At 37.9% G+C, this 27703-nt stretch overlaps 2 protein-coding genes across 5 annotated transcripts; one reads left to right on the top strand and one right to left on the bottom strand.

Moving 5' to 3' along the window:
* The first annotated feature begins 1969 nt into the window (after window positions 1-1969).
* LOC109158273 (thioredoxin H2) lies at window positions 1970-3002 on the top strand. Of its 2 annotated transcripts, XR_002050348.1 has the most exons (4): window positions 1970-2236; window positions 2331-2453; window positions 2546-2769; window positions 2801-3002. XR_002050348.1 is itself a non-coding variant. In XM_019306184.1 (3 exons), exons 1-3 carry the CDS (start codon window positions 2081-2083, stop codon window positions 2693-2695), a joined length of 429 nt encoding a protein of 142 aa, XP_019161729.1. In that variant the 5' UTR covers window positions 1970-2080; the 3' UTR covers window positions 2696-3002. The 2 variants fall into 2 exon arrangements, 1 of the variants encoding a protein (XP_019161729.1); XM_019306184.1 differs by having other exon boundaries at window positions 2546-3002.
* A 1339-nt stretch (window positions 3003-4341) lies between these two features.
* On the bottom strand, window positions 4342-27615 carry LOC109158271 (inositol hexakisphosphate and diphosphoinositol-pentakisphosphate kinase 2-like). 3 transcript variants are annotated; one of them, XM_019306181.1, is made up of 31 exons: window positions 27342-27615; window positions 27117-27176; window positions 26718-26764; window positions 26393-26476; window positions 25902-25965; window positions 25597-25750; window positions 25321-25391; window positions 24576-24680; window positions 24042-24134; window positions 23832-23906; window positions 23567-23652; window positions 23245-23463; window positions 23060-23159; window positions 22782-22852; window positions 21208-21289; window positions 20868-21026; window positions 20629-20671; window positions 20302-20384; window positions 20078-20140; window positions 19887-19961; window positions 19333-19458; window positions 15030-15277; window positions 14772-14816; window positions 14044-14110; window positions 13713-13784; window positions 5930-6183; window positions 5727-5784; window positions 5443-5610; window positions 5142-5216; window positions 4799-5060; window positions 4342-4701 (listed from the first exon to the last, which is right to left on the bottom strand). In XM_019306181.1, exons 1-31 carry the CDS (start codon window positions 27423-27425, stop codon window positions 4649-4651), a joined length of 3246 nt encoding a protein of 1081 aa, XP_019161726.1. In that variant the 5' UTR covers window positions 27426-27615; the 3' UTR covers window positions 4342-4648. The 3 variants fall into 3 exon arrangements, with proteins under 3 accessions (XP_019161726.1, XP_019161728.1, XP_019161727.1); XM_019306183.1 differs by having other exon boundaries at window positions 24042-24136; window positions 24644-24680; XM_019306182.1 differs by having other exon boundaries at window positions 27360-27615.
* Window positions 27616-27703: the final 88 nt, after the last annotated feature.

Raw genomic sequence — 27703 nt, 5'->3', positions numbered from 1 at the left:
GATACATTGAAGGATAGCATCTCCAATATGATATGGTCTTGTCCTTTTTAAGCTTTCTCGCATGTTGTTTTTGCTAGTATAAGATGCCAAGTTAATCATATCAAAATCAACAGTTCAGATCTCTCTCCATATTTTACTTGAGAACTCCTTTGCACATGATCTCTTCCCTATATATATAAATATATATATATATATATATATATATATATATATATATATATATATATATAAACAAATAATTTATTAAACTCTCAATTATTAGTTATGTTTTTTGTTAATGTTTGTATATAGGAATGATATTGTTGGTTTCATGACTACGGGGTAGTCAACGGTAGGCCAACACTACCGTATGTCCAATGAATAATTTATGGTATGTTTGAACAGTATCGCATAGTGGAATAATAATGACTTTATGAACAATACACCAAGAAAATAACTTTAGAGAACATGGGTGGGTCACAAATGGACTACTTAAATACGAAGTCTCAACAAGAGATTTTCCTAAACATGTAAGGTCATTCTACCAAAATTGATTCTCACCTACACGATATGAACAAAATATTAATTGCTAATATGGGGGATAATAATAAAGAGGACGAAGATTTTACGTGAAAACCCCCAATAACATAAAAATCACGGGCAAAGAAGAAGGTACTTTCACTATAAGGAGAATATTACAAGCTCTTTCTATGTAGTAAAGATGAAACTTTAGAGATTTTCTCTCTTACTAGGATAATAATAGCTATAAGTGGTTTGAGTGATTTTGAGATTGATGAGAATGGTAGATGACTAGGGTATTTATAGTTGAGATTTAGGGTCTAATCTTGTAAATAACTTAAAGTTTAGGATTTAGAGAATAAAATGAAAATTTTTCTCATCCACTTTAATAATTTATCTATAAAATATGTTTTCCTTTATATAATTTGCCACCAACTCCCTATAAGAGCATGCACATAAGTGCATTTTATAGGAGTTTTTTGAACCGTGTTTGGTAATATGGTGGAGAGAGAAAGTAAGAGAGAGAGAAATGGGATCCCTCTGCAAGGAAGGTATTTTTTTGCAAAAATGTGGCCCACTGAAGAAATTTGCCGGGCCCCGCGGGCCGCGTGGGTGTCACAAGTGCGCTGCCCATTCCTTCTGTTTTTGTTTTTATTTTTATTTTTGTTAAAATCAATTTGGTTTTATTTTTTTTTCTTTTTCCTCCCATATTCGCTTTCCTAATCACACTTACAAAAACTCCTCAAAAATCACAAAAGAAAAATAAATAAAATAATTCTACTATTATGAATGCTCTAAGTTGTCTTCAAGCTTATGTAATATATTTCCCAAAGTTATAACATTCTCTTGTGGAAAATTATGTATTGTTGTCTTCCATGCCATTTTTGACCATGGTAACATCTGAATCAAACTTGATGATCTTCATAAAAATTGTAGCCTTTTGAGTTATTTTTCACTGGTTCAAGAATTACTTGATTTGAACATTTCTGTGCCGAGATATGATTAAAATACTACATCATCAATAAATTGAGAGAGAAATACAACTTCATGTCATTTTGCTTCAATTTATCCTTCCTTAATTATACCTTCATAATTTTGATTGGACTGGTTATATAGACTAAATCACTATATATATTTTGAACTTCACTGAACATCTAATGAAAATATTGTGACAAATCACTATAGGTCGGTTGTCCATATTAAAATATTTATACCCCAGCGTCTCACCCAATAGATATATTAAAGATTAAAAAAAAAATGAATAAGTTTAAACTAGTCAAAGATGGCTAAGCACGCTCAGATATGTTTTGAAAGTAATACTAGACATTTTTTTTTTGAATACTAATGACTCTATTACATTGTATAATCTATTATAATATTGAACATTTAATTAAAAGTAATTCTTTTTGTAAAATTATTCTGTCCAATATATTCCTTTGAAAACATTTGGGGAAGTGGCGAATATTTGTTGCTATCTGTATCAGAGTGGCATACTTGTGTTGGGATAAAGGTTCTCTATTGAGTGTTGACCCTCTTAAGTTGAGAGAGGAGAGAGAGAGACAGAGAGGGGAAAGAGCACGCAATGGGAGGGGTTCTGTCGAATGTGGTGGGTGGCGATGGGGCGGCGGCGGCAACAACCGATGAGTCATCGTCGTCCGAACCGTCTCGGGTGACTGCATTTCATTCATCTCAACGATGGCAGCTGCACTTCAACGCCTCCAAACAACTCAATAAATTGGTATTCCCCATCCCCTTTGAAGATCCGAGTTCTAGGGCATCATCTAATACATATCATATAATTTTCTGTATCTTCACGCATGTATACAATACAGATGGTGGTGGATTTCGCGGCAGCATGGTGCGGGCCCTGCAAGATGATGGAGCCTTTCGTCAAACAAATGGCGAGCAAGTTCACCGACGTTGATTTCATAAAGATAGACGTGGATGAGCTCTCGGTATGTAATTTAGCAACAAATCCCTCTGATCCGGTTTTTGTTTGTTCCAATTTGTTTGCTAATTCTGAATATTTTGGGTATGTATGTTTAAGGATGTGGCCCAGGAGTTTTCAGTGCAGGCGATGCCCACGTTCTTACTGCTGAAGCAAGGCAAGGAGGTGGGTAGGGTAGTGGGAGCCAAGAAAGATGAGCTTGAAAGGAAGATCCTCCAGCATAAGGAAGTCCCCAAATTTGCTGCTTGATGCTTGTTCTTATTTTATTGGGTAAAGAACCATTAATTTCAATCAAATAAAGGGAAAAAGAACACTATGGGTGGGTGTTATTTTCATGTTGAGTATAAAGTATAAACTGTAATGTAATGAACCAACCTCTTTCATGTTATTTGACTATAAAGAAACAGTCTTTATCCTTGTACATCTTAGATACATGTCTTTATGAGTGGGTTCATCTCACCAAATAATAGCTGTTAACTCATATCTTGTGCTAAGAAGGCCAGAAACACTGCATTTTGAGAAATTCTACCCAATGAATGAGATGGGCTTCACAACAGCATATTGTGTTGTAAACTTGGATAGATAGATGGATATTTATTTGCTTTTATAATTAATTAGAGGTAAGAGCACACACAATAAAGCAGATGCTTAAGACTCCATCCATTGCAAAATCTTGAGTTCTTCTGGAGCTAATTTTGTGAAATTAACCGTTTTATAGCTGCATAGATAGATGTCAATCTAGATATTCTTCTTTCCTCTTAATCAGTGTATTGCTTGCTGTATTTGATCTATTGTCAAGATTCTTCAATTTCCCTACTGATTCAACATATGATCCCCCATTTTGTTTGTTTGTTTGCCTCTAGTTGTCCTTAGAAAGTAGAAAGTTTACTTGATTGGTAGAGGGCATAATTGTACCTTGTCTCCTCAGCTAGCCTTTGTGCTCCTCTCTTCAGCTATCTGGTTGAGGTCATAGAATTGCTTCAGTCCCTAAATCAGCCTTGGGTGGATGCGACAGGTGGAGGTTCCTCTTTTCGCTTGTGTTCGTTCATTCCTTCCCAAAATTGTTGCCCTTGTAAATGCAGTGTGAAATTAGAGTGGAATTATGAGTAAAGCTCAAGTTTGTTTCATTATATTAAATTTAGTTTAACTGAGATAATGGGTTGCTTACACCATTCTCTTGAGAGTAAGAGCTTTGTATTGTAGCTCCTCAACTTAGATTATGGTACACCTATTATACTCTTCAGATTTGAGAGATGTTTTAGTGAGAAGTCAGAAGCAGTTGGTGCATTTCAGTTTACAGAGGGGAGTCATTCCACTTATTGCTTTCTAGCTTGAATGTTTTACAATTTTGCATTTGTTCTTTGTGCAGCGCATTGCATTATTATCAGTTGTAAAAATCAGTCTAAGAGGCCGCCTAGGCACTAGGCACCCTTAGACCAATGGGATTTCACCCCTAGACGCCTTTAAGTTGGCTGGCCGGCTAGGTTCCCAACTCGATTGAGTCGGCGTGGCGCCTTTTTGCAGTGCATTGCATTATTATGAGTTGTAAAAATCAGTCTAGGCGGCCGCCTAGGCGCTAGGCACCCTTAGACCAAGGGGATTTCACCCCTAGGCGCCTTTAAGTCGGCTGGCCGACTAGGTTCCCAACTCGATTGAGTTGGTGTGGCGCCTAACTCGGTCGAGTCGCAAACCTTCAGGCTAGATGGCTGTGGCGACTATGACAACATGGAGTGTGGTTGTGGCAACTAGATAGCTAGAAGATTTGGACAATGGGCAATGGAGACTCCACGTTGCTCAAGCTTGTAAACTGTGTAGAGCAGCTTGAGCATATTATTACTTTTTTATTATTATTACTCGATCGCCTAGACAGCATCTAAGTGTCGGGTGCCGACTAGCGCCTTCTGCAACCTTGATTATTATTGCATACCAATTACTAGTTTGTTGTCTATCTCTCCTACCTTACACCAAATGCAAATTGCCTGATGAACTGTGCATTAATTTAGATAGAGCATCATTATACATATTTATCGAGTTGGCTCATATGAAAACCATTTCATCCTTTTGTCAAGTTCGTTCTCGTTTTATTTTACATGAATGAAGAATTAAAATCCAATCCTTGTCGCACTGGGAAAAGTTGAGCTGCTAGCATGAGAAATAAACGCAACATCTTCGCCAACAATTATCCAATTTCTTGGAAGTAGCTCAGGTCCAATTATTGGTAACTTGTGCTCCTGACCCCCCTCCACGCCGTTTTTCTGCAAATTCATTTCCAGAATTATTACATAAAATAAATGGCTTTTCAATTGAAGACAGACAAGGCAGACATTAGAAGGAGTGAATTTAGAATTGTACCATTAGTGTTGCCATACTTATGAAACGGCCAAAGATTTACTAATCGCTCTAGAACTGCAGCACTTTTCAAGAAGTAGCCTGAAAATCCTTGCGGTGTTAATGGTGGCGGGAAATCCTCAGCTGGCATCGCAAATGGACGCATCATCTTCTCCAACTTCTCCAATGTTAGATATGACCCAATTTCTTGAAGCCTCTCAGGTCCCATTATTGCCAACTTGTGCTCCTGATACCATGAAGTAGCCTCCAACTCCAACTCGTTTTCCTGCAACGTAACAATTACATTACATACATCAATTGTTCCTTACAAAGAAAACCCCCCACCCCTATGAATAAAATGCCTTACCTCCAATGCCGATATATCTGCACCACGGCTAAATTCCATTTCAATGCGATACCTTTTCGGGTCTTCTAGTGCCAACTGCACACAATCATGAAATGAAGAATTACCTATACACGGGTAACCCCAGCCAAGCTGAGTAATGATACAAACTTGTAACTACAAGGTCACGAGTTCGAATCCCATCCCTCTTGGTTTGAGCCAGTCAGTTATTGAGTTAGTTTCCTCCTTGTGGTCCTTTGTTGAGTTTACCCAATACACACACTCGAGTAGTGGCTGCGGGTTTCAACATTAAAGAAATACTAACCTCTGTGTTCTCAAACATCCTTAATACAATGTAGCTCATGTAGTCAAGCTCCCTTGTTGTAAATAATTTCTCCAAAGCACTATTACAAACAAGGCTTCCCTCTCCTTGAAGAGATTCATCCAGATTGCAATAACGCAGCACATTCATTAAAGAATGAATATGAGACTCCTGCCAATAGTTCAGTAGATACAGATGGTTGACAAATGAAAGAAAAATCATTCTATCCCAGATAGATAAATTAATGTATGAAAAATATTAACAGCAGTATAATACAAAGTACTCACTGATGTAAAGTAAAGGCGTGTCCTGACATGCCGCTCTGGTGTTCTCACATTTGCATATCTGAAATAAGATATTGTGAAATTTATGTAATACAAGCATGCATTTCAAATTATGCCAATTTTTCTGGGCTGGGCTGGTCAACCACCCATGATATGTACTTTTTTGGAGATCGAGTTGGTGATTATGTCATATATAAAATACTTACTTTGGGTCCAAGCGATACTTGGTCTCCTTATCATCATCATCATCCTGATCTACTGATATTTCACTAGCAAAGCTAGTAGTTCTTCTAGAGTCTTCAGTTTTTGCATGAGGCTTGAGAAGCTCTGCAAGTTCTTTACCAGTCTTACCAACTAGTGAATTATGGTCCTGATTTCTCTTCAATTCAGCTACACTGATAGCCTCTTCACGTGCATTCCTCACATCAATCAAAAGTTTACCCAACAAGCGCCGAGCAATCTATAACACATTTGGAAAAAAAAAAAATTGGAGTAGTTATGTTCATGCCCATCTTGTGTTGAATCCTGTGAGAACCACTTCTCTGGTAAAAATTACAAACTCATTTTAGCTGTTGATCTAAAAATCACGATGATATTTTGGTAAATATTTCAAACTTTAAAGTGCATTATGCAGAATGCAAATTGCATCCAATGATATGTAGAAGTGCATTCAAGAGGTTGCACTGAACATGTCACTGGGTAAACTTTGTAGCATTGCTTAGTGCGTTTTGCAGTTGTACATAATGCACTTTTAAGTTTGAAATATTTACCAAAATGTCATCGCATTTTTCCCTTGTTTTAGAGCCATTGACCATTCTCAAATTGGTAGTCAAGATGAGTTCTCAGTTTTTACCTGGGTGGCAATTTTCATTTGATCCAATACCTATATATAGGATGTTAGGTTGTATATTATTAGGAGATTTTATTTTGAATTAGGAGATAATATTGTTTCCTATAATTGTGTAATTATTCTGATTCCTTGAATAGTGCTAGGTAATGTAGTGTTTTTTTTTTTTTTTTTTTTTTTTTTTTTTTTAATACATAGGTTTCCCAACTTCTGCAAGACTAATACTAGCTTCTAGTTCCCCACCCAAGAGTCACTAGAGGATGTAAATCCGAGTCGCATGAGCAGCCTTTCAATCAGCCATCCGCCTTATAATGCGCACAAGGAGCCCAACCCACACCCAACTCTAACCTAGGAAGCCCATTTTCTACTTGGGAAGCTCAACTCCAATGATGTTTGAGGTTTGGTTCGAACATCTACCTTACCGCCTCCAGTTATGAGTTGAGGCCAGATGATCAACCACTATGCTAGCTCGGGTGCAGAGGTCGTTTTTCTTTCCCTATTATTGTATTTTATATATATATATATATATATATATATATATATATATATATATATATATATATATATATATATATATATATATATTATTGAGTATGATCAATAAGAACTATAAGTTTTACTTCCAATGCTTCTACCTACACACTTGTTTTGTACAGGATATTTGTCTACAAGTTGAATCCTAAATCTGTGAAGTGTGTGTTTTTAGGTTATTCTCTTAACTTGGAGTGGTATTTCATAATTGCCAATTTCAAGCTCTTTGAAGATTATCTTTCCATAAGAACATTGAATTACAAATATTATCACCAATTCATTACCTGGAAAGGAAAAGATCTCTAATCCTATTACAAAAGGCATACTATAACGACCAAGAGGGGTTGAAGTAAGCTATTCACTAGCCGTTGAACCATAACAGCCATGTATTGTTTCCGGCGATACTCCGAGCAGCCACCAGCCCCGCAGGCGCACATGGCCGTCAACGCCGATGGTGGTTCGATGGCGCAGCAGGAGGTTGCGTCTTGGTATCCCGACACCGGAGCTTACTCTCATGCCACTCTAGATCCGGCCATGATGTCGCAATCCGAGGACTACTCCGGCAACGACGTCCTCCGTGTTGGAAACGGCACAGGTTTGAGTATTTCTAGTATTGGTTGTGCAACGATACCGTCAGTTTCTAAATCTTTAAAATTGTCAAATATTTTGCATGTTCCTGATCTTTCGGTTTCGTTATTGTCTGTTCATCGGTTTACCACTGATAATAACGTGTTTTTCGAATTTCATCCCACTTATTATGTTGTAAAGGATTGCATAACCAAGGGGGTGTTGCTTAAGGGTCCCAGTTCGGGTGGTCTTTACTCCTTAACAATTCCACGGTCGCATTTGGCGTTTCTGTCGGCTCGAGCTTCCTCCGCCGTTTGCATTGTCGATTAGGCCACCCGCACGCCCGTGTCTTGCAACGTGCACTCCAGTCTTGTCCGGTTACACCACAAAAATTGAGTTCCCCGAGTCTTTGTTCGGCTTGTCAGCTCGGCAAGTCTAGTCGTTTTCCTTTAGATAGAATAAATTACACCAGTACTGCTGTTTTAGATCTAGTGTACTCGGACATTTGGGGACCTGCACCCGTTATTTTTGCAGATGGTTTTAGATATTTTGTTTTATTCGTGGATGACCATACTCGTTTCGGTTGGTTTTATCCACTTCGTGTAAAAACTGATATATATAAAGTGTTTGATGAGTTCCGGGCCATGGTAGAACGTTCGTTTTCACGTTCTATCAAGGCCATCCAGTCTGACTTAGGGGGTGAGTAACGTCGTTTACAAACTTTATTCAAAACTCTCGGGATTGTACACCGGCAATCCTGTGCATACACCCACGAATAAAACGGCCGCGTTGAGCGCCGGCATCGACACATCGTTGAGACCGGTCTAGCTCTTTTGGCAAAAGGGTCCGTTCCATTAAAATACTGGGACTCAGCTTTTGAATCAGCCACATATCTCATAAACCGCCTCCCTAACTCAGCACTACAGTTCAACACTCCATATTTCCAAATACACAAAAAGCCTCCTACATACACTTTCCTTCGAGTCTTTGGTGCTTATGCTACCCTTACTTATGCCCCTACAATCGTCACAAAATCGAGTATAGGTCTGCCCCGTGTGTCTTCTTAGGCTATCCTACGTCCTTTAAGGGGTATCGTTGTTTAAACCTTACTACTGGAAAAACTTTTATCTGTCGCCATGTGCGGTTTGACGAGTCTGTGTTTCCTTTTTGCTACAGAATCAAAAACACAGGAAACCGCACAACCAGCCGCACCGGTCATACCGTGGGGCTCAAGTCCAGTTGTGCCAACTATCAGTAACGCACCGGTCATACTGTGGGGCTCAAGTCCAGTTGTGCCAACTATCAGTAACGCACCAACACCACCGGCCATGCAGGGGGCCCCACACTTGGCTATTGAGGCTCCTCGTGCACCAAGGAGACGTAGGATCACTGAACCGCCTCAGAGGGCTCATGTGATGCGTCTTCGTCATATGACACAAGGCACTGGTGAACAGTTCCATGCTCTCACCGCCAACATAGACACTGCAGATCCGACTTGCTACTCCCAGGCGGTTGGTCACCCACAGTGGGGTGATGCCATGGACCAAGAATTTAATGCCTTGCTTCACAACAACACCTGGGATCTTGTCCCAGCAGTGCCAGGCATGAATAACATCGGTTGCAAGTGGGTATACCGTACCAAACAGATGGCAGACGGGTCTATAGAACGCTATAAAGCGCGACTAGTAGCAAAGGGGTTCAACCAGGTAGCTGGGGAAGACTTCTTTGATACATTCAGTCCCGTTGTGAAACCGACTACAGTGCTACTGTTGTTCTCGCTTGCCGTATCTCGGAACTGAACTCTACGGCAACTAGATGTCCACAATGCCTTCTTAAACGGGCATTTGGCTGAGACCGTCTACATGCGACAGCCACCGGGATATGAGGAGCCCAGTCACCCAGACCATGTGTGTCATCCTTGGCGCTCGTTATATGGACTTAAGCAGGTACCCCGTGCCTGGTTTACGCGCCTTCATGATTTTTTGCTTAATACAAGTTTTGCGGCGTCAAAGACAGATGTATCCTTATTTCACTACACAGCCGGCCCCGCCGGAGTGTTTATACTGGTCTATGTAAACGACATTATTATGATGGGGAATGATCCGGGCCTTGTTGACTCTCTGCTCAAGCGTCTGGGGACTACCTTTAAAATCCGGGACCTTAGTAAACCAACTTTCTTCCTTGGCATTGAAACACTCTTTAACGACGGAAAATTGATTCTCTCTCAGCGCCGGTATATGGGTGATCTTCTCAACCGGGCTGGTATGACCGACTGCAAGCCTCTTGCCACACCGGCCTCCATCACAAAAGCGGTGACGCCGTCTGATGATGTTTTTGATAATCCAACTCAGTATAGACGTCTGGCGGGTGCGCTTCAGTACTTGACTATTACGCGCCCTGATCTCTCCTTCGCAATCAACTGATTGTGCCAGTTTATACACTCTCCGACAGTTGATCATTGGGGCCTCTTGAAGCGTGTATTACGGTATATTAAAGGCACTCTTGACTTTGGCTTGCGTCTCACCATGTCATCCTCTTCAGACATTCATGCCTATTCGGACTCCGACTGGGCTGGGTGTCCGGTCGACCGCAAATCTACCAGCGGGTATGCGGTGTTTTTAGGCGACAACTTGATTTCTTGGGTCTCCCATAAGCAGCGCACCGTTGCTCGCTCATCCACTGAGGCAGAGTATAAGGGGTTGGCAGACATTGCAGCTGAAGTAACATGGGTTGTCTCACTGCTCCGTGAACTTGGTCTCCATTCGGGCACTCCCGCAACTCTGTGGTGTGATAATCTGGGCACCACTTACTTGTGCACTAATCCTGTTTTCCACGCTCGAATGAAGCACGTCGAGATTGATTTTCATTTTGTTCGTGACAAGGTCGCCGCCGGAGACTTTCAAGTGAACTTTGTATCCACGAAAGATCAGCTCGCCGATATCTTCACGAAGCCTCTGCCAGCGCCACGCTTTGAAGCTCTTCGCAACAAGCTCAATGTTGTCTCTCTCCAACCTTCAGCTTGAGGGCGAGTGTTAAGATATATTTTGTTACATTATTTGTATTAGGAATAACATTAGTTATATTAGGTAGATTGTTATACTTGCCTAGTCAATACCCTATTAGTTAGGTTATCTATTTATTCCTATGGTTGTAATCTTCCTAATTGATTATCAATCAAACACAAATTACGTTCATTCCTATAACCAAACCTTCATTAAATAAATTGATTTGTACCTTATCATTGCCCTCAATAAAAGGTAAAAAGTACTTATGTGCACCTTATCACTTCTTTGACATATATAATTTATCTTTATACTCCTTTACTCCTAATGATTTCGTGGTGTTGAGAATAATTATTGTGCTTTTCAAATCTGTCTTTTAGTATTCTTAGGAGCAAACTTTTGTTAATTGAGCCTTGCTTCCATTGATTGTCCTAGTTGTTAAGAAAGATAAGAGGAATTTGTTGTATAACATTCTTCTCTCAATGGGGAGACAACATACATATATACACAATTCTACAAACATATTTCTACAGACAAAACTTTTGTGTTTCAATACTCTCCCTCAAGTTGGAGCATGTATATCATATGCATCAAGCTTGTTACAAATATATTCAATCCGATGACTTCTTAAAGATTTAGTAAATATATAAGCTAATTGATCATTTGAGCCTACATAAGTAGTAATACCTCTATATGCAACTTTGTTTTGAACAAAATGGTAATCAATTGAGTTAATACCCGATTTGGTCCTTCAACTATGAGAATTTCACCACTTTGGTCCATGACTAATAATTTTGTTTGTTCAGATTCATCCCCAACTATGCAAAAGTTTACCAAAACAATCCTCAGTCTATTTTCCCATCCATTTTCAAGGGTAAAATAGGAAAACCAAATCACTGGTCACTTCTCCCTCAATTGAAAGCCGATCAAAGATACTGCACAACCTTGGGTTGCCGCACTTGTGGAAGAAGAATCACCACTCCAAATAACCACCAACGTGGGCGTTGTGCGAAGTTCTCCAAAACGTCTGCCCAAATTTGTACATTGCCGGATTGCTTAATGCCCACCTGAAAACTAAAGTATTATCCTCTGAAATGACGCCATTTCCATCGTTTTCTTCAAATAGTTTATGACTGGAGGATAGGAGCTAGCATCGCATGGCTAGACAAATAGCCACAAAAATTAGTGATTTACGTTAACTTTGGGAGCATCGCCACACTAACTAAACAATAGCTGATGGAGTTCTGACACAGGTTAGTGAGTAGTGAACATAGATTCTTGTTGGTCTTCCGACAAGAACCCTTCACCGGAAAAGATTGGCAAAGCGAGATACCGGCAGACAAACCTGGCTAAGAATACAAATAAGAGAGGGACGTGGATTCAACTTCTTCGCCATTGGTGAAATGAGAAAATAAAAATGAGCTACCAAAGATATGTTCAAAGGCACCTAAACCGATAACCCATGATCCGCTAAGCTAGGCTAGATTGGGATACAAGGACAGTATGAGATCCTTCAGTGTAGGCTACAAGAGTGACACCGGAAGCCTTGTCATTGGCTTTAAATCGAACAAACTTTTCATATTTAGTAGCGGAAATAGTTCGGGAACTTGGTTCTCCCGCGGTTGAGATTAAGCAACACTTGTGTGTCTAGATTTATTGCAAAAATCACAAAATCTAGTGTTTTTATGTCCACCACGATCTCTAGTTCGTCCATGACCTCATTGCGACACTAGAGCAGATAGTCCAAAAGTATATGTGTGAACAGTTGGAGTGGAGGTTACCAGCAAGAGACACTTAAACAACTCAATGGTTCCTGGGACAATGTTGCATCCAAGGATTTGATTCCGAGTACTTTCAAATTTTGACTGCCAAAGGAGGCTACATAGTTGAACATCTAACATTTCCCAAATTGGTATCTTACCCACTCCCTTTTGTAAGTGGTTAGCAACTCATTGGCCCATAAATCATAACTCAACGACATCATACCAAGATTGGTAATTTTGAGATTCACATAATCTTTTGGAAGTGAACACCCGACTTCCGAACAAATTAGGAACATAAGTAGAGCTTGAGATAGTAAGCATATTACTTGCAGAAAGACAAACAATACCGGAATTATCAGAGTTTTTGTAAGAGGGGACATTGTTACCAAAAAGAAAATGGATGGCACAGATACAATCGTGGAGGGAAAATGAGGATATCTAGAGATTTTCACCGGAGAAACCTGCCAGAGATGGTCTCACATGTTGGCGCATGATGTCGGAGTGCTGGCAACGTGACAGCATGTGACGAGGGAGCCGGTTACAAGACTTGTTGGGTCAAGTCACCGGAGACTTTAGAAGAGATAGGTAGCACTAATTTGACAAAAAATCTTACCAATAACAAGTAATGTGAAAAAAAAAGTTCGAATGAACAATAACCCTACTATTATTGCGACAAAAAAGAAGTTGTTTTTTATTTTTTAAGTCTTGGCTTCTAATACCATGTTAGGAAGATGAGAAGAATTTTCGTTGTATATTACTCATGTATGGAGAGACAACATACAAATATATATACACTCAATAGAAAGGCACAACTCTTTTCAACATTCTTCTCTCATTCCCTTGTATAGTACTTACTATACATATACCAAGTTAAAATGAAACATAACCAAATAGTAAGAGAGGAATAAATAGATTGGAACTTGCTTGATAGAAGTTAATAAGATATGATGGTTCAACTTAATGGATTCAGTGGTCATAAGGACAAATGGAGATACAAATTCTGTGAGGTTGATTGGGATTTTTAGGTTTAAATGTGTTTGAGTTGAACCTTTTAAGTTTTTGGTAGTCCATCAAGTATTCAACTAAATGCTCAAGATTTTTAACTGAAGAACTAAATACAATACAGACTGATACTTTAGACACTGGAAGAGATTTACACCATAATACTCTTTGAAAGTGTGAAAATAATAAACAATTTTATTCCAAATTTACACCATAGTACAGTATGAAAATGTGAAAAGAATAAACAATTCCATCAGGCATAAAAATATGAATTTACCTTTGATCCAATCTTTAGCTTATGCTGTGGATTAATCCCATATTCATTAGGAACAACACCATCTGCAAGTAACTGAAAGACAAACAGCAGAATCATAATTCTGTTCATTTAGTTAGAGCCATGATAAATGTTATGCTGCCAATGCTCACAAGTACAAGTATCTAGAATAACATAGAGGCTCATAACCTATAGATGAACTGCTAAACATGCATTGCCTGCAAGTCTAGATTGGTAAGATAATTGCAGTTGAAAATGCATTAAAGGTGTATTGCTCATCAAGAGGTTTGTAGTATTTTCTGACATCATGTTTGGTCACTGATAGTTGTTTTACCTTTGCAACTTTGAAGAGTTCATGCAATCCTTCCAGTTTTAGATGTGAATTGTGCAAAAGGTCATACCTGTTAAAAAAGAAAAGGGAACAACATTTATAAATCTTGAAAAATAGTTAAAACATCCCACGGGAGACAAAATAAGATTTCCAACAAAAAAGGTAAATAATTGTAGCTGATGAAGATTGATGAAGAAAAGAAAGTAATGAAAATTTTCATCAAATCGTGATGTTTTCTGTTCAGTAACATTGCATGGGATAGCAATGGTGAAGATAGGCCTTTGTAATAGAGCTATAGAGAATGGTTGAACGGCACAAGTGATTCAAGGAAAACTGAATTTCATGTTCAGAACTAGGAATAGAAAAATACACATTCAATCACAGAGAATTCTTGAGCAGCAACTTATACTGATACGGACTTGAGGGAGAAACTAAGCAAAAAAATCAGGAAAGGAAAATAGAGATCACTGAAAGAGCACATGTGAACAAAAACATAGCAAGATGTCATTCATCATCACTACATTTATTCCTTTTGTAAGAATAAAAAGGATTGTTGTACAATTTGTTGGCACAGAGTGTTTACTATTCTGTTTCTGATAATAAGAAATGATATAAATAATATTCACTTAACTGTGATAGGTTTCCCAATCCACATCAAGAATGAAGAATCTCCTCTGTTCAAGAACCAATAGTAAGATAGATAAGTGAAGATTCCATTGTTGATAACTTACTTGCTAGAATCATACACATCTGGAATTTGTGTAATGTCGAAGCGTCTGCAATAAAAAACACAGCATTAAAGATGTGCAATCAATAGTGAATAATGGTGTCCAATACTCAATTGAACTGCTCTAATGAATGAGCACTCCAATTCTAGGTTATCCTGCCATTACTTCTTGGGATAGTGAAAACGGATATAAAAAACTTGATCAGAAGATTTCTTGAAAGCCTTTAAGAAAACCACAATAGTCAGTTAGAAAAGTACTCACTCTTTCCGTTCGTTATATAATTCTCTTTCAAGTTTTCTCCACCTTGCATACATGAGAAGGAATCCTTCACTGCCACATGGTAAACCTGCAGCAATGCGATCAACGTCTATGTTCGTCTTACCAAGTGCCTTAGCTTGATCATATGGTGGAATAACATCACATGATCTTGTCTCAGCAACAGCAAGTTCCTCATCTTCATCCTTTGCAAGAAGCCAAACTTGTTCTGCAACTTTTTTAGTCAATTTTACCTGATCACAAGTATAAATTATGTTAGAAATGAACAGACAAGTATGTGAAGAGTCAAAAATAGGTGAACAGACATGGATATGAAGAGGCATAGATAACCTTCCATCTTGTATATATAGATGAGTCTTGTACATGTAGAAGAGCACAGAAAAACAGACAAAATGGGAACAAGGTCAGTGTTCGTAGAATAGCTTCTTCCTTTTAGTTTTCTACAAATTAGAACCATGGGCATAATTATAATGAAGTCATAGACTACAGGTGAAGAAGATTTTCGAATACAAAAATTGAAAAAGCATGTTACATGCTGTCCATAAATGAGGCATTTAATTGCTATAGATTTCAACAAATTTAGGAAAGTCATATCCTGAAATCCTAGAAATAAAGGAAATGATTAATCAATCCCTGATTATGAGGGTAATGAATCCCTGATTACAAGGGATTCCAGGATTAGCCTTTCCTATCTTTTCTTCTTCCAAAAGGCTGAACCCCAACCCTAAGGGCCCCCCACACCCCGGCCCGACAGAGCATTTGGGAGGATGTAAATCATGGTGACTCAACTGAACATAAACCATAGAGGCTAGACCGGTGCTCACTGCGCACAAGAAGCCCCCCTCACTTTGAGAGGTTGCTCCCACACTGCCGCTGGTGAGACTCGATCCCTGGTCATTCTTCCAAAGTTTCACCTCTATGACCCGTTGAGCTACCCATGCGGGCTTTCCTATCTTTTCTTATTTATGTTGTATGCTCTATCTTCTTTTTTTATAAAGATGGAAATTATTTTCCTTTTTCAATTCCTCTATATTTTTTTTTGTTGGGTGTACCCAGGGTTTCCACCGTCGGACACAGTGACTAATCTCATCGCTGAATTGTAGGCACCACTTTTGGGTGGGACAGCTGGCCTGGAGATTTAAGGCTGCTCTATATTTTACTACATGGTATTAGAGCGTTGGTTAAATTTTTTATTTTTAAAGCTGCCATGGTTGGCTTTGATTTAGCTTCTTCAAATGCTACCAGTAGCAAAACAATATCGGAGGGAAATGCTCAACCCACTGTTGTTTCTCTCTCTGAAAATTTAAGTTCCGAACCAGCAGGTTTTTCCTTGTCGGATAGTTCCCTTAAAATTACCATTCATAAATTGAATTGAAAAAAATTATCTTGAGTGGTCTCAATTCGTGTGATTGGCACTTGCCAATTGATGGCAAAGGAAAACTTGGCTATTTGAATGGTAAGTGAAACAGCTAGCTAGTAATAGTTACTGCCTAATTGATCAATTCTATGGAGCCAGTGATTGGAAAACCGTACATGTTCTTGCAGGCGGCTCATGATGTTTGGGAAGAAATCAAAGAAACCTACTCAGATTTTGCATAATTATTCACAATTGTATGAGTAGAATACCTGAATGTGGAAGATGCAACAAGGTGAGCATGATCTAACAACATGTTATAATGAGATGATGGTTGTTTGGCAAGAGTTGGATCTATTTGAGGAATAAGAATGGGAAAGTCTATGTGACAGTGCTCAGTACAGAAAGACGATTGAAAGAAGCCGGGTATTTTCTTTCTTGGCAGGTTTGAATAAAGAACTCGGTGAGGTCTGGGGATGTGTTTTGGGACAAAAACCCTTGCCAACTATTAGGGCAATTTTTTCAGAATTGCAAGCATGGAGGCAAGTAGTGTTGAAGAATATTAGTGAGACAAAAATAGAGAATGAGGGGTCTGATCTTGTTGCCCGAAGCTCAGACCTAGAAGGAGATTGACAAGGAGGAAAGCAAAGGCCTTGGTGTGGTCATTGTAAAAGGCCATGGCATACCCGAGAAACCTGATGCTGCAGGTTGGAAGAAAAAAATCTAGTGACAACAAGCTGGGGGGAGATGTCTGTGCATTTCAAGTGAGCAATTCAGATCCAGGGCAATAGTCATTCTCAGTGCCATCCATTCACAAGGGAACAAATAGAGCATTTACATAAAATGTTTCAATCTCAATCTGTAGGAAATTCTAATCCAAGGCAAGGTGTAGTTGCAAGGAGCAGTGCTAAGGGCTAAGGCAGAATTCAGATCAATGGCTCAACGAGTATGTGAAGTTCTTTGGTTAAAAAGGGTTCTAGCGGATCTTTGGAGACCATTGAGTCTTCTTATGAAATTGTATTCTGACACCCGGTTCTACATGATAGAACAAAACATATTGAGATTGATAGGCACTTCATAAAGGATAAGCTTGAAGAAGGGGTAATTTGCACTCCATTTATACCAACCACACAGCAAATTGCAGATGTTCTAATTAAGGGCTTGTTGAGACAATCAGTTGAGCTTCAAGTTAGCAAGTAGTCAATTAGATGTCAAAAATGCATTTTTACATGGTGATTTACTTGAAGAAGTTTATATGGAGCAATCACCAGTGTTTGTTGCTCAGGGGGAGTTTGGGAAAGTGTGCAAATTAAAGAAGTCTTTGTACGGTCTGGGACAACCCCCGCGTGCGTGGTTTGGGAGGTTTAGCAGTGCAATTATGAGAATTGGAATGCAGAGGAGTGCTTGTGATCATACCGTCTTTTATAAACATACTAACAGTGGGTGTGTTTGTTGATAGTGTATGTCGATGACATTGTAATCACAAGTAGTGATGCAGACGGAATTGATGTTCTTAAGTCCTTCCTTGGAGTTGAGTTTCATACTAAAGATTTGGGAATACTAAGAGACTTTCTGGGTATTGAAGTTGCTTGCTCAAAGAAGGGCATATTTCTTTCACAGAGGAAATATGTGATGGACCTTCTTGGTGATACTGGATTGCTTGGGTCAAAGCCTTGTGATACGCCAATGGAACAAGGTGTCAAGCTTGTAGCAGATGAGGGGGAGGTGTTTGAAGATCCAGAAAGGTATAGGAGACTGGTAGGAAAGTTGAACTACCTCACGATTACTCGTCGAGATATTGCGTTCCTTGTAAGTGTAGTGAGTCAGTTCATGAGCTCGCCTACACGAACTCATTGGGAAGCAACTATTCGTATTGTGAAGTATCTGAAGAGTGCACCTGGGAAGGGGGCCCTTTATACTAATTGTGGACACACAGGTGTTGAGGCATTCTCCAATGCAGATTGGGCTGGCTCACCTAGCGACAGGAGGTCGATGACAGGGTATTGTGTGCTTTTGGGAGGCAATTTAGTCTCATGGAAGAGTAAGAAGCAAAGTGTTGTGGCACAGTCAAGTGTGGAGTCCGAGTATAGAGCTATGGCTCATGTGACCAGTGAAATAGTCTGGGTGCATAATATACGAAAAGAGATAGGTGTGGAAGTGAAACTACCTATAAGGTTGTGGTGTGACAATCGTGCGGCTATACACATTATGAATAATCCAGTTTTCCATGAGCGAACGAAGCATATTGAGGTAGATTGTCACTTTGTACGAGAGAAAGTGCAACAAGGGCTGATATCTATTGTGCATGTTCGTAGTGGTATCAATCAACTAGCTGACATATTCACGAAAGGGCTAAGCGGGAGTTGGATGTCGTATATGACAAGCTGGGCATGTTTGATATTTATGCTCCAGCTTGAGAGGGAGTGTTAGAGAGTGTAGGTTCCAATTGAAAGAATTACTCTCAACCCTTGGTTTTGAATTTTGAATTAAGTGGTTGTGTTCTTTCCTTAGCTTGTATAAGTAGCTCCCTTCCACTGTACATTCTTCATAAGTAAATACACTTTATACATAGTCTACTTTGCTCTTTGTCTTACACTCATATCCTAGAAATAACGAAAATGGTTAATCAAATTCCTGGTTATGAGGGTAATCAATCCCTGATTACAAGGGATTCCAGGATTAGCCTTTCCTATCTTTTCTAATTCAAGTTGTATGCTCTATCTTCTTTTTTCATTAAGACAGAAACTATTTTCCTTCTCTCTTCCTCTATATTTTACAACACATGCATTTTGTGAAGATCAGGACATTCAGAATAATCTATTCATGGGCAGGGGTAAAGTAGAATGTGGGTAAAAAAAATATCCAGCAAAAGGTCAGCAAGATTCATGAAACTACGAGTTCTGATTTCAAAATAGTAGTTTCATATCAACTTACCAGTCTGGGAAGGAGTTTAGATGCATTTGAAGAGACTCCAGCCCCATCAACCATCCAAGGCTTCTCTGATGATCCAGTACTATGAGCTGATGTTGCTCCAGAAGTTATAATTTCATTCAATTTAGCCTGAGAAGGGAACAAAGGAATGTCTAAAATAAAAAAGAAACATCAAATGACGCTTGACTTGGAGTACATATGGCATATGCATAAACTAATACAAAAGAACAAAGGGATGCATCTTCCTTGTCTCATAATATCTACGGTAGATTGTGAAATTGATTATGGCTATAAAGCATGATATGAAACTTCAAGTGTTTCTTGTGGCCTAATTTAATTCAGACAAGGAAAAAAAAAAAAAAAAACTGCTTTATGGATCTCATACAATCAATCCAATATTCATTATACTAAGTTATTATTAAGCCAAGTAGTAAAATACTGCTATTTAAGCCAAATAAATTGACAAAAACTTGGATGAAATTGAGTAAATATCAAATGTGATTATCTCCGTTTTTAGTACATAAATTATAAAAATCTAGTGCCATGGTGGGAGAAACCTTTGCTTTTTCCATCTCAATACTGGCGGTTTCAAGTCCATCCAACATAGAAGCATCCTTGCTAACCAGGGAGACCTATAAGTGGGAAAAAAAAGGGCCAAAGAATCAGTTGTCTCAATAACCCAAAAAAAAAAAAAAAAAAAAAAAAAAAGACAATCCCAAAGTGCATCTTGTAGATCAAGGTCATTGACCAGTATTGGTGTCAATTCTCCTTCCAAGTCTAGTAGCCCTTTGGCAAAAGCAGCTGCTGACATCTACCAACAAACCACACCCCAGGAAAAATTCATAGTTAGAGAACATATGAAAGGGAATGTATAAAGCATTAAAGCACATGTAAGGGAGGGAGGGAGGGAGGGAGGGAGGTAGGAAATAAGTGGCGCTCACCAAATCCAAATACATAAGCTACAAAACTCACCTGTACACGCCCTTCATCTGAGCTGTATATTTTAAGGTCGTGGCGATAAGTACTGTGAAGACGAAGCAAGCCCATACCTTCACCTGAAGTTGAAAATAAGAGATGGCAAAGAAATAGCAGCAGCTTCAACCAGAAGCTATGCCAATTGAAACCATACAATAGATATGAACACTATACTCTTAATCACAGAAGATAACAATTAGGAAAAAAGAAAAATGAAAGTTAAAGTTGATATCAAGAAAAGATAAGTTGAGAAAAAGTTAGCTTGAGCAGTCAAAAGCAAGTCGCTTGTTAAGTAACTGGAGATAATTAGAAAAATTTGCTAACCTGGATACACATAATTCCTAAAATATCTTCCCAGTTCTTCAGCCTACAAAAGATTTTTGAAAAAAACACATAAAGCCACAGAAGAATTAGCAAGACTAGAGCAAGTCCACTATTAAAAAGCAGAAAATAATTTCTTCAATGGGCAATGGCCCAGGCCAGCAATTATCATCAATTCAATTACCCAATCACTAATAAAAACAAAATGATCAAAACCCATTAAGCATATAGATTATAAGTACCTGCTTTCTACCAGCATGAGTGAGAACGCCACCATATTTAAGGATCATAAGAGCTTCTATAGGTTTTTCTTCTTCACCTTCACTATTAGATTTTGCAACTTTAACCCACTTTAATGGCTTCAATTGAACTTTTCTATAAATGCCAGAAAAATGCCCCCCCTGGAGACGGATTCACAACTTGACTAACAATAAAGTAGAAATACAGAAATGTAATTCATATTTTATATACAGATACATATCTTTATCAGTTTTGTAAGTGTATATATATACTACTGAGTATTCACAGATCCAATAAATTCGATAATAGAAAGCAGAATCCAAGAAGATATATTATATGGACCTCCTCGAGAACAGCTTTAACTTGACGAAGTTTTTCGGCATGAACAAGGCCTTCTGCTTCACTATCACTTTCTGGATCAGGTCTATATAACAACTGCCAATTAGTTAGATAGTTGTAGCATATCACTTTTGTTTTATATCTATACTGTATACAAAAGCACCTTACTTTGTTCTTGTTTGTGAACACTTACCCTTTATCTTTTCTTTTGATCTATTTGAAAACAATACCCAAATAAACCTTCTTAATTATATTTAATAAGAATAGGAAAATTTGTAATTTATGCACCTCCATAATATGTCAATTATCAATGGCACCCCTAAATTATTAGTGGTGTAAATGTTGCCCCTCAATTTTAAAAACGGTACATATAGTGTCCTCCTGTAGTGTAAATGTTGCCCCTCATTTTTCAAAATGGTTTATATATTGCCCCTCCCATACAGTACGGGAGGGGCAATATATGTACCGTTTTGAACATTGAGGGGCAACATTTACACTACTAATAATTCAGGTGTAACATTGATAATTGGCATATTATGGAGGGGCATAAATTACAATTTTCCCTTAAGAATATTCTTAGAGGACAACCAATATAATGTATTCATATAGTTATTATTAACAATATAACATCAATGTCAACTCACACATTTGCAAATTGCAATGGTCTGTGAGCATCATAGGAAGCATTTTCATGCATGTAGCATAGCTTATCTTTTATATTGGGGCACTTGAGTATTTTCATCTGTGTACAATTCATATATAATAACTTGGAGATTGGAGGTAATTATAAATAAAAAAATTCTACAAGATTTTTTGTGTCTAATCTTCTAAAATTACTTATTACGACTAATTTTGATACTAATATTATTGGAGAAAATATATTAAATTTCATAATATCTCGCAAACATTATGAATTGTATTGTTTGTTTAATTCAAATTTTCAATAATAAAATTAAAAAAAAAATCAAAATATATAGATTTTATTTTAAATTACTGAGGGCTTATCAACTTTTATACGAATCACATAGCATATACCGAGACAAAGTTTTTTACTCAATAGTTGCCTCATGTTCTGAACATATGCACTGCACATAATTTTAATAGTGTGTGTTACAACTACTGCTTCGTAGGTAACTTATAATAAGATTGACCACGAAAGATACTTACAAATGCGCTCGTATATATATATATATATATATATATATATATATATATATATATATATATATATATACACACACACACACTCTCTCTCTCTATTGCTCAGCTTAATCTTTTTTTTAAAGATATAATTTATATATATATATATACACACACACACACACACGCTCTATTGCTCAGCTTAATCTTTTTTTTTTAGATATAATTTTTAGTTTTTAAGTTTTTTCTTTTACCCAAAATCTACAAAATTATGGCAACTCAACTCCATTGTATAACATGGGTTCAGATTATCTTCTGCCAACTAAAAATTTAGATATAAAACTACCCCTTTTTGTCTGAAAAAAGAAATACAAAAGCAGAAGAGGAATATAAAAATATTTCAAATCAATTGTTAAAAGATGAAAAATAGAGTTTACCTAGCTTGTGGCACTAGAGCTCTTGTGGCATCCAAGAGATCTTGCAATTGAACAGCAGTTTTCAGTTTGGTCTGTAAAAGGGAAGAGTGTGTCTCTTAGAACCAGTGTTGCAAAAATCGCGCCTAGGCGCTAGGCGGTCGGCCTCCTAGGCGCTCTAGGCGCCCGCCTAGGCACCCTAGGCGGTCCCCAGGCGCCTAGCGATTTTTACAACATTGCTTAGAACTTAGAAATGAGAGAGGAAAAGGGAACAGGGAACAGGGAACGAGGAAGGAGCTGACCTCAGATCTAGGTTTTCCCCCATTGTATTTTAACATCAAATTTAAGAGCTTTTCCTCAGTAACTTTGAGTTTCACTTTCTGCTTGGGAGTTCTATCACCACTGGTGAAATTCAGAAAGAATATTAATGGGAGGGAGGGGGAGGGAAGGGGAGAGAAATAAGGTAGTGGGAGGTATGTGGTCTCACTGTCGAATTACTGCAATTACACACCGTAGCTCTTCACATCCTCCAAATGTGCCAATAAGCCCACTCCCTTGGCGTGTTAACCCCTCAGGAGGCTGAACTGGTTCATTAGCTGTGCATGTGGATGTGCATGGCAGAGTAGGTGGAATAGTTGATGAAAGATGCGGAGCTTTTGCATCTAGAAACATCTTCCTCAGCACACAAGCAGCATCATCATAGTACCTATTTTGATTGATTGTGATGCAAATTAGAGTGCGTGGACTTCCAATCAAATGTATCAAACTTGATGACAAATACAAAGTTTAATTTTCTCAAGTAATACTACTTGTAGGAATTCTTTACGAAGCTCCACCCGTTCACATCACAAACATATGAACGTCCATTGCAACGCAAGAGATCAAACCCACAAACCTGAAAACCAAAAAATGTTCACCCCATCAACATGTACATATGTATATATGTCTCTTAAAATGTCAGAATTAATTAATTAAATCCCACTTCCCAGGTATCTCTTTTTCTTTAATTTTGGCTGAGAAACAAATTAAAGGCAAAATGAAATCAAGTAGATAGTTATTTTTAAACTGACTTACTTCCTGCCTAAAGGCAATACAAACTTCTCTTGCCATCAACTTCTCTGTAGGCGTAAGTAGAACAGGATATCTGATCTGCAGTGGTAAGTTTTCCCATTACTTGCAATATAATATTATTATTGTTTCATAGAAAAGCATGTAACTGGTTAAACACCCTCAAGTTATTCATCAAATTTTCTTTTATCTTCTTCAAGGAAATAGGCACCTTACCTCTTTTCCATCAGGATTTCTCATAACAACACCATCAACAACAGGGGATTTTCTTGCCTCTGCATGTGCATACTCAGGGCCAACAGTATAAACCTACATAACAGAAATCAAACTAAAACATAAGTAAAGAGAAATTGGAGGATACGAGGAAAAGCTCGTGTATATTCATTCAAGCAATATGAAGATGAATCCTGCCAAGATTAACTCACTTTAGGCAATAAGAAACTGATCTGATAGGACTATCAATATACAGGAGATGATATGATTGTGCGTGGATTTGTGGAATAAACATAGAAGCTGATGCTTTCATCACTTCATGTATATGAATGGGAAAGGAAATTGATGGAAAAGATAGTGTGTCCAATAATTACACCAAAGAACCATAAGAAAAGACAATTTGAATGTGAATATGCAATGAGAATTTCACAATGACATTGATAGAAGCTTCTGTTTCAAGCATGAATATATCATAAACCATAACAAATCTAAATATCTAATTAACGTATATATATACAAAAACATAAATTTAGCAACCTTAACATCTGTTCCTCCTGTAGGCATGAATTCCTCGTAAATATAGGACCCCTCGCGTCTGACTCTTCTAACCTCAGGATGGAATTCACTTGAGCGGTTTCCAACCTGAATAATATATGGAAGCAAAAATGAGATGAATACAAACGCAAGCTAGGGCCAGTGGCGGGCAATAATGCAAAAATGACATCAGATTTTTCAAACAATTCAAGAGGGTGAGAATTTCATTGTTGATAGTTTGTAGTCAATTTTGGGTGGAAAGAGTGTAGTCCAGTTCTTTCTCCGTATCATTGTTGTATAAAGCAACCACAGCCAAAAATGTCTTGTCTGTTCTTTCTTTGATCTTCGATATCTCATAATTGCATGCAATACAATAATGCTGTTTCTTTAATTCATGCATTTATATTCTTGGATCCTAAAGATGTTTTAATAGTCCATGGCTGAATCTGCCAGTAAACTGAGCCAAACCAGCCTCATTAGCAGGCCAGACACAGCAAAGTAAATTATTTGCTTTGCACACTATAATAAATATGGATATATTCAAGTAATGGAAGATAGACGTAGAAGCTGAGTGGCAAGAAATGGATACTTTCAAGTTACACTCCAACTCTAGCACAATTCAAGACACGTACGGGCAAGTTATAGACATGTAATAATATATATTGAAACCAAACCAGGTCATATAGGCTTAATTGTGCATTGCATATGTAGTCACATCATATTAAAATCTCATCTCATCTCATCTCACCTTCCGGAACAACTTTTTCATTCCTCCCCCTGCTGAACTAGGGTAGTATATCATTATACTGTGGTCATCAGCTGTGCCAAAACAAAACAAATTGATTATGAATGTGGATTGCATATTTGCATGCACATATGCATGCATGAAAAAGAAGTAGTGACGTACAGTAGGTGTTATAATAATTAATTTATGAAAGGAAATTTAATTTGAGATATATTTTGATGGCGCACAGGGAGTGTAACAAAAGAGAATTGAAATTTGTAGGAGCGGGCGTGTACATACCATCAACAGGTTTCTCCACAAAAGGTTTACAGAAGCGTTTCCCGTGAACTTCAACAAAATCTTCTTCCTCAGCAAAATAATCTAACTCTTGATAGGGTACTTGTCTATTAACACAAGCGTATCTTGGAACTGGAATTCCACACGTCTCAAGACGCTGAAATAAAGGAACCAAATTAAAGTTCAATACATCAGAAAGCTAAGAATAAACTAATGCATGGCATCCTTGAATTGGCTATTGGCTATTCCAACTACACCTACACTAAATGAAGTAAAGAGACAAGTAATTCTATAATATATAGGCACACCTCATACACTTTCCTTCGATCATGAAGAAGATACTGTAGCTCCAATTCATTTACAAGGAAAGGCCTGAATATAATTAACCAGTTAATACAAAATTACAAAACATGCATGAAGAAATGCCTCGCAAAAGCACAATACACGTGCGTACTGTACCTATATGAGATCGATGACATTAATTTGAAATTAAGAGCAGCACCAAAATAAGGCAAAATTACATCTATCTAACAAATTAAACTACTCTTATATATATATATATATATATATATATATATATATATATATATATATATATATATATATATATGCATCATTATTTGGTCCCAATGGTGATGGCCTGGCCTGGCTTGGCTTTGTATTCATTCAAGAATCAAGACAACACAACATTCTCAGTTTGCTTCAATTCTCCAGCAGACTGCAGAATCTTTATTGGGGGAGACATAGTTTCTAATTTTCTATACACTTATGGATACATTAAAGAGTAGGAAATACTTACTTTCTCAACGCAGCATAGGCTTCAGCCTTCTCCAGAGGATAACCAGTAGAATAGAAGGCAATCAAACAATCACAGATTGGCCAGCTGCAATAAATTAAAAAAACGTCTATATCTATATAAAATAAATTTAAAATTGAAGATTGGTGACGGCATCATGCAGTACGTGTATTACCCGTAATTAATGATATACAGTTGTTTATGGAAAGCTGTAACCCGCAATACACACACATACAGAGCAATGCATCCATACATAATTACATACACAATCAACCAATGCAAATTTTATGGTGAAGCCACAAACTGAGTTGGAAATTAATTAATATACCTCTCAATTGGATCCCCAAGGATAATGTTGTCACCAAAATGCAGAACCTACAAGCATATATAACAAGGCCTCATGAGAAGCAACGTATAGTATAGTATAGCTTTTAAACAAAGAACCCAACCATAAACCAACAACTAACTTCACCATTGGACAACCCAAAGGGTAGCTCAAGTGGCAAAGGAGCTTCTTTGTGGGGATGATCCTAGGGATAACTCGGGTTCGATTGCCACAAGTGGCAATTCCCCTTGGGACCCAAGCGAAAAAAAAAACTTCACCATTCAACTACAGGGCGGCCGGGTTCTATAAAAATTCCACCATTCAACTATAGGATTGAGCCAATAGAATGCTTTCACATTTGCATTACATTGCATTATTGCAGTGATTAGAGAAAAAGAATACCTCAAATTCACCAAATGCCTGTAACCTGTCCAGAATCTGCCCCATAGGAGCGGAGAAAACCTGAAATCAATCCAACCAAGTGGCGTAAAATAAAATATAATGAATGCATATCATCAAATATATGCTGATATTCTGAATAGCAATTAGTATGATTGTAGGGTGCATGGTCTGCAAAATAGCATTTTCTGTTTATACAAATAATAATCAAGCCAAAAAATACAGAACCTCCGGGCCGCATTTCACCTTCTTTTCCATTACGCATACTCCAATCTTTATCTTCTTTCCAACATTACCCTCTACGGCATCCATGTCTCTCCCTCTCGCTCACAATATGTATATATGTGCATGTAACTATGTATCCCTTTTTCTCTCTCTATCTATAGATATATAGAGATTTCCTCCAACTCGCTTCACCGCTCAGAAACTGAAATAAACGCAATACGCAAGCGACAGCATCCATGTAAATGTTGAAGACGAAAAGGAGAAGGGAAGGAAGGAAAGAAAATACGCTGGAAGGAGCAAAATATTAAACTAAGCGCGAATTGCGGGCGAGACTATTATTATTCTTCGCTTTGTTATAATATTTT

The sequence above is a fragment of the Ipomoea nil genome, unplaced genomic scaffold, assembly GCF_001879475.1.
Source record: "Ipomoea nil cultivar Tokyo-kokei standard unplaced genomic scaffold, Asagao_1.1 scaffold2805, whole genome shotgun sequence".
In the NCBI taxonomy this organism is placed as follows: Eukaryota; Viridiplantae; Streptophyta; class Magnoliopsida; order Solanales; family Convolvulaceae; genus Ipomoea; species Ipomoea nil.
This window is presented reverse-complemented; position numbering and strand designations above follow the sequence as displayed.

Bases quoted from the DNA above. Each gene is read 5' to 3' on its own strand.
- LOC109158273 (XM_019306184.1), top strand. From the start codon at position 2,081: ATGGGAGGGGTTCTGTCGAATGTGGTGGGTGGCGATGGGGCGGCGGCG. The intron at 2,237-2,330 runs GTATTCCCCATC...TATACAATACAG, and splicing joins CCAAACAACTCAATAAATTG to ATGGTGGTGGATTTCGCGGC. The intron at 2,454-2,545 runs GTATGTAATTTA...TGTATGTTTAAG, and splicing joins TAGACGTGGATGAGCTCTCG to GATGTGGCCCAGGAGTTTTC.
- LOC109158271 (XM_019306181.1), bottom strand. From the start codon at position 27,425: ATGGATGCCGTAGAGGGTAATGTTGGAAAGAAGATAAAGATTGGAGTA. The intron at 24,135-24,575 runs GTTGCTAAATTT...TCTGTTATGTAG, and splicing joins CAGGAGGAACAGATGTTAAG to GTTTATACTGTTGGCCCTGA. The intron at 13,785-14,043 runs GTAAAACAACTA...TTTGTCTTTCAG, and splicing joins AACTCTTCAAAGTTGCAAAG to TTACTTGCAGATGGTGTTGT.